The 6,383-nt window shown below is 48.2% G+C and overlaps 1 protein-coding gene across 2 annotated transcripts; it reads right to left on the bottom strand.

Moving 5' to 3' along the window:
• Nucleotides 1-21: 21 nt before the first annotated feature.
• Nucleotides 22-1,807, bottom strand: SERF2 (small EDRK-rich factor 2). Of its 2 annotated transcripts, none has more exons than XM_042942188.1 (3): nucleotides 1,701-1,807; nucleotides 977-1,085; nucleotides 22-382 (listed from the first exon to the last, which is right to left on the bottom strand). In XM_042942188.1, the coding sequence occupies exons 1-3, from the start codon at nucleotides 1,705-1,707 to the stop codon at nucleotides 97-99; spliced, it is 402 nt and encodes a 133-aa protein (XP_042798122.1). In that variant the 5' UTR covers nucleotides 1,708-1,807; the 3' UTR covers nucleotides 22-96. The 2 variants fall into 2 exon arrangements, with proteins under 2 accessions (XP_042798122.1, XP_042798121.1); XM_042942187.1 differs by having other exon boundaries at nucleotides 201-359.
• Between the last annotated feature and the right edge of the window lie 4,576 nt (nucleotides 1,808-6,383).

A 6,383-nucleotide genomic window follows, 5' to 3' on the forward strand; every position in this document is an offset into this window, starting at 1 on the left:
CCAGTCAAACCAGGCGCTCAAGAAATTACAAAGCTACTTTTAATACTTTGGGGTGAGCCCCACAGGAATAAAAAACACTGGGAAGGGGTAACCCCCTCACCCCCAGGAGTGGCCCAGGGGGAGAGAGGCTACCTGAGGGGAAGGAAGCACAAAAGGGACCCGCTGCAGACTCAGGGCAAAGGGAATGCCATCGGTGCTGGGACCTGTGAGCACTACAGGAGAAAACGCGAGCGTGGTGGGACTGGCTCCAGGCACACAGGCGAAGGGCAAGAGGGTTGGACACGAAGCCACAAAGCTACTTGGGTTCCTCCTTCTTCTCGTTTGCCTTTTTCTGCTTCTGCTGCATGATCTCCGAGTCCCTAGGGGTAGAGATGATGGGGCACTGGGAGGTACCAGAGGGCAAAAAGGACAAGATGCAGGGGGATGAAGGGCACAAAGGATAAGATGGAAGTGGATGGGACAAAATTCAGCGTGTGCCTGCTGTATTCCCACCCTAGGAGAACAAGAGGAAGAGAGCTGAGGCTTAAAAGGCAATCAGTCTCTATCTGGCTGTTGCCTAAGGGGTCAGAAGTCTGGCCACACAGGCCCAAAGCTATTCTTTGCTGAGTACCACACCCAGCAACACCAGTGAGAAGGTTGGGAGAAGGGAGGAGAAACTCAACACCAAAGAGGGCCATAAGTACCGTGCTGTCATAACCACTACCGCATTTGAAATGTGAAGCTCCCTGCCCTTGCCCTTAAGGTCAGACTCAGGGGCACTCAGACATCAACCGAGGGCAGGCACCCGCCCCAGTCCCTTCCTGTCAGGCTGTGCTAACAATTTGGAGGGTGGGGAGGAAATAAAACCCTAGAGGAAGCAATGCACTCTGCCCCTCACTAGTTCAGATGCAAGCCCTGAGGTAGCTCTCTTTCCTGGTACAACCCTTGGTCTAGCCCAGGTCTCACCCGTTCCCTCCCCTCCCCTCCCTGGGGCTACCTCTGCTTGCGGGCGGCAGCAGAAAGCCCGTCATCTCGGCGCTTTCCCTTAACCGAGTCGCTCTGCTTTTTCATATTCTTCTGGCGGGCGAGCTCGCGCTGGTTACCGCCTAAAGAAAGAAGGTAAAAGGTGAGACGCGGGGGGCCTTTATGGCCACACACCGGCGACCCTCTTCCCTCACCAGGACACCAGCAGGGTCCCACGCTCATTCCCCAGCCCCAACACCGACCCATTTCGGGGCCTAGGCTGCTAAGTGGGGCGGGGAATGGGGGGGGGGGGGGCGCTGGTGGCAAGGTGCCACGGGGCAGGTCAAATCGGGAGGGGGAAGGACGGCTCCGAGGAGTCCGCTCAAGGCGTGTTTCGAGTTTCGGGCGGCACCGAGGTCCAGGCTGCTAGTGTGTGGACAGTTTGGATCTCTGTGGGGGATGGGCTGCAATCTGGGGGACTCTGGGCCTATCACAGGGGCGCAGGGCTTTTCCCCACACCACGGGAGGTCGCGGAAGGCCTCTGCTTGACTGGGGCGAGAGGAGGGGGAGGGGGTTCTCAAGAAGTGGCGGTGGGCAAAAGGCCGATTTCCGGGCTCCGTGTAAGGGTCGCAAAAGAGCCCTGCCAGAAGAAGACCTCCCTGGGGAAGCCAAGAGGAGGTCAATGCCAAGATTCGGCAGTAGTGTTTAGGGTGGACGGGGAGAAAGGGGCAAGAGAGAGAGAGGGCCTCGGTGCTCACGGGTCATGGCGACGGCAGCGGCTCCGGCCTGCCTCCGTTGCGTCCCCTCGTTCTGTCCGACGTTGCAGGCCCCGCCCCCTTCTCCAAGCGTAGCGAAGTCGTCCTTTCCTCCCCGCCCCTTCGAGCCCGGGCTCGGCCTCCCATTGGGCAAGGAGAAACACGTGGGGTTGCGGGCCACGCTCCGGCCCGGGCGGATGTGGGGCGGGGGTTCACAGGTCGAATGCGCTGCGTGGGGCGGGGCTTCCTGAGCGAGGCCTTGGGTCGGGCGGGGAGAAAGTAGGCCGGGTCACGTGGACAGGATGGGGGTGGAGGGGTGCGGCTGGCGATGTGGCGTTCCCGCGGGCTCGAGCACGTGACTTGGCAGAGTGACCTCATGCGGAAACGGTTTGGGACGCCGGCAAACTCGCCAGAAGGGTACGGTAGGGAACAGAGGCCGGGTGTTCTTGGGGGCCGAAATGGTTTAGTCTGTTTTGTATTACCAGGACTTTGGGACTAAATTTTGCCCTGTTAGGATTTATCCCCACCAACCACGTATTTAGACATGAATTGTTCACCTATAAGGTAAAATCAGGTAGAAACACAAGTTTCAGAAACCCCCTTCCAGCCACGTTGTACCCTCACCGCAAATCCCTCCAAGAGAAATTAGCAACCACATCCCGTGTGTCCTAAAACTTTGGTCCTATTCGTTTCCCACAAAAATATTAAATGTGAAGATGCAATAGCTTGGAAATGTTGGAGGACCCCCAAATCACAGACTATGGAGTAGGATCAGGGACTAAGAGATTGGGAAATGCGCAGACTGTGTCCTTTTCTCCCTCCGGATGTTTCCCCACTATACTACCTGCACCAGCCACATCTGGTTTGTAAGAGGCAATTGAATAGGGCAGGAAGCTTAGGTTTCCCATTAAATTCACTCTCCTTCCCAACTCCATTAATCTGTCTACAAGACTCCCCAACAGCCCTGAGGAATTCATTGGATAAAGAAATGATTAGGAAATACCACAGGAAAGGAATGTTTGTAAATTTTATTATTTGATTCTCTCCAGTTGGTGCCCATAGCAGAACCAAGTTAAGGCTGGAACTTCCAACTAGCTCCTCTTCCCCAGCCCCCCCCCCCCAACATAGACCTGATGGGAAGGCAATAAACCTCTCAGTCAATGCCATCTTCACGATTTTTGCCATACCAAAGTATCACTTGAACTACTATTACTTAAGATTGTATCAATCTTAAAGGATATAAGTCAAATTTCGTATTCCTTTAGTAAATTTAAAATCAGTTTAACCTGACCACTAATGGAGAGTAACTATAAAAGTCAATACAATGAAAACGAAATGTATTCTCAAATTCTGCCAAGGTAAAATCATTGTGAAAGATAATGAGTGTGGCCTGCCCACTCTTGTTTTGTTAGTTTACTTATTTTGAGAGAGAGAGGGAGAGAACCCCAAGCAGGGTCCGTGCTGTGAGCACAGAGCCCAGTGTGGGGCTCAAACCCACAAGCTTTGAGGTCATGACCTAAGCTGAAATCAAGAGTTGGGCCCACAACCAACTGAGCCACCCAGGAGCCCCTGCCCTCTCTTTCTTAAAAAAGAGAAATTAACAAGTTTTTGGAGAGGTAACACAGACTTTAAAACTGAAGCTTTCTCTTGATACAGAGGACTAAAAATACTTTTTATATTTTCAGGGGTGCCTGGGTAACTCAGTGTAACTCAATTAAGCATTGGACTTTTTTAAAAACAATTTTTTAATGTTTATTTTACATTTTGAGAGAGAGCATGGGTGAACTAGCGCGGGGGTGGGGGGGGTGGGGCGGGCGGGCCAGAGAGAGAGGGAGACAGAGAATTCCAAGTAAAAGTCGGACACTTACTTAACCGACTGAGCCACCCAGGCACCCCAAGTGTTGTTGGACTCTTGATCTCAGCTCAAGTCTTGATCTCAGGGTCAGGATTTCAAGTCCTGTGTTGAGCTCTGCACTGGGCATGGAGCCTACTTAAAAGAAAAAAAACTATATATATAGTTTTTATATTTTTAATATTTAATGCTATGTTTCTATACTACCCCAAATTACTTTTCAGACCGCAAGTAGCATATTATCCCACCCTTTGGTACATACTAAATGTACTCGATCAACATTGATGGCATATGTAACATACAAATCATATAAATCCTGACTCTGCTACTTACTGGATTTGATTTTAGACATTTATTTTCTCCATGCTTCAATTCCTTTCTGTGAAAAATGGGGATAATCTCTACCCCTTAGTGTTGTAAAAGAGATTAATGTAGATATAAAGGGTTTGGCTCCTTATAGGCATTCAGTTAATGTCTCTTCCATCTCCCTTCCTCAAGTCCTAAAACTTTCTCTCCTTTAAATTCCTCTAACCTTTCTGGGTACCCAGTCTCTGAAATGGCTGCTCATGACCCTCTCTCCTGGTATTTATATCTTTGTGTAGTCCTCTCCCACACTGAATCAGGGTTGGTCTCTGCGACCAATATGGCAGAAGCAATGGTATGTCACTTCTGATGCTAAATCATAAATGATCATTGTGGCTTCCACTTTCTTTCTCTTGGATCACTGGCTCTGGGGGAAGCCAGCTACCATTTCATGAGAGGCTTGTGTGGTGGAGAACTGAAGCTGCTGGCCAACAGCCAAGGGGGAGGAAAGATACCTCCATTTAAACTCATCACAGAGTTGAGAGGGAATAAATTAGACAGAATGAGGACCTATGGCTCTGGAACAGAGAAGGAGCTAAGGCAAGGTTTAGGGACCCCAGATATAAAGTAGGAAGATGAGGAAACTGACTGAAAGGCTGGAGACATCACCTACACAGCTACAACAGCAGTTTGAGCACAGTTCATAAGCAGAATTTGGGCTATCTGGCTTCCCAGCCTCAGGTTCCCAATGGAGCCAAGCCACTTGGGTCCCCTTGCGTGTAAAGAGACCATAGAAACAGCCCCATGGGGAAAACTGAGCCACACTCTGAGTTAAAGAGTGTAGGATGAGGAAGCAAGTTCTCTTTGGCACCTGCTACCTCCTTATCAACTCCAGCAACTCAGGTGAGTGAGAGAGTAGAACAACCCTATATCCAGTCTCCTCTTATCAACTCACCCTACCCTATCCCCATGCCCAAGGGTCTATGTCTAGTCCTTTCAGAGCCTAGACTGGGTTGCCACACATCCAATCTAATTTTTCCAGGAGTTGCCCCAAAATTCACTCTCTCTCTCAACACATATTCATTGTGTTGTGCACCAACTATGTGCAAACTATTGTAGTAGTCATTAGGTATACAGTGATAAAAAAAAAAAACACACATATACCTCTACACTCATGGAACATACAAACAGGAAACAGCATCTGTTTACACAGACACACACATATATATGTATATATATCACATATATGCAAATCGTGATAACTGCTTTGAAAGAAAAAAAAACACTCTATGCAAGGATGATATTCAAAATACTTAACAGGGTACACAGCATAAGCACTTACCCATCAAAATCTCAATGTAATCTAAATGAAGACGATCTGTAAATAATTCTACCTGTCCTGGTAAGAAATCATAGAACTGCTATTCCTGTAAAGGGAGTGTACCCATAGACCCTGTAGACCTTAACTTTGATTAGGGAAGTGAAGCTAGTGATATTTGAGCTGAGGAAAAAAGATATGGAGTCAGCCAGGCCAAGGGAAGAGAGGCAGAGAGAACATATCAGGAGAGGAGACAGCAGGTGTGAAGACCGTAAGGCCCTGCTCCCTCAGGCTAGCCCAGCAAGAGCCACAAGGTTAGGTAATAGGTAAGTCACTAAAGTCTAGTGAGCAGGGTGGTGTGAAACTAGTTCAGGAAATAAGTAGGGCAATGGCATGATCTGAATTACTGTTAATACCACTACCAGCTAACACTAAGTGAGTGATTATTAAGTACATTAAGTGTACTTTTCTTTTTTGAGCCTCACAATAACCTTTTGAGATGTTATCCCCTTTCTACTGATTTAGAAACCTTGGCACAAGCAGGTTAAATAACTTTCCCAAGGAAACTCTGATCATAAAGATCGAGGTTGAGCATCTAACCTAGCCTGTGCCCTTCATCAGCAGGATATAAATTTTGAAGAGATCACTCTATGGGAGGAAAATGGATTAGAGTAGGTAAATGGAAATGGAGAGACCAGTCAGAAGGCTTCCATAGACGTCTGTAATGCTAGGCTTTATTTGGTAACAGATAACTGAAATGCAGTTCATATCAAATTTTAGCAAAAGGGGGAATTTATTGGATTACATAACCAAACTGGGGAAAGGGGTAGGGTGTGGCTGACTATAAGAGAAACTAAAACCAGTAACAGGGAATGCCTCCATGTCTCTTATCTCTGTTTTATCTTCTCAGACCCATATCCTTTGACAGGACAGGAAATGGCCACCCATGGTACCTACCCTCACATCTCACAGCTTGCCTAAGAGAGAAGGTCTTTAGTGTTTAAAGTCCCAGGATAGAGCTCTGATGGATAGTGGTCTTTAGTGTTTAAAGTCCCAGGATAGAGCTCCCTTGTGGTAGGGAGGTACATGTGGGGCAGGGTATAATGAGAGCAGCCCCACCAGAAACAAATAATTAGTATGGGGAAAGAACAGATTTATCAGAGGAAGGGTGTTTGTTCCCCCTAAAAGGAAAATGCTAGACAGACAAAACAAA

The sequence above is a fragment of the Panthera leo genome, chromosome B3 (assembly GCF_018350215.1).
Source record: "Panthera leo isolate Ple1 chromosome B3, P.leo_Ple1_pat1.1, whole genome shotgun sequence".
Classification (NCBI taxonomy): domain Eukaryota; kingdom Metazoa; phylum Chordata; class Mammalia; order Carnivora; family Felidae; genus Panthera; species Panthera leo.

What these genes read in the sequence shown, in the direction of transcription:
- SERF2 (XM_042942188.1), bottom strand. An exon ending in GCTGCCGCCCGCAAGCAGAG is followed by an intron (nt 383 to 976) that starts GTAGCCCCAGGG and finishes GGTACCTCCCAG; the next exon opens with TGCCCCATCATCTCTACCCC.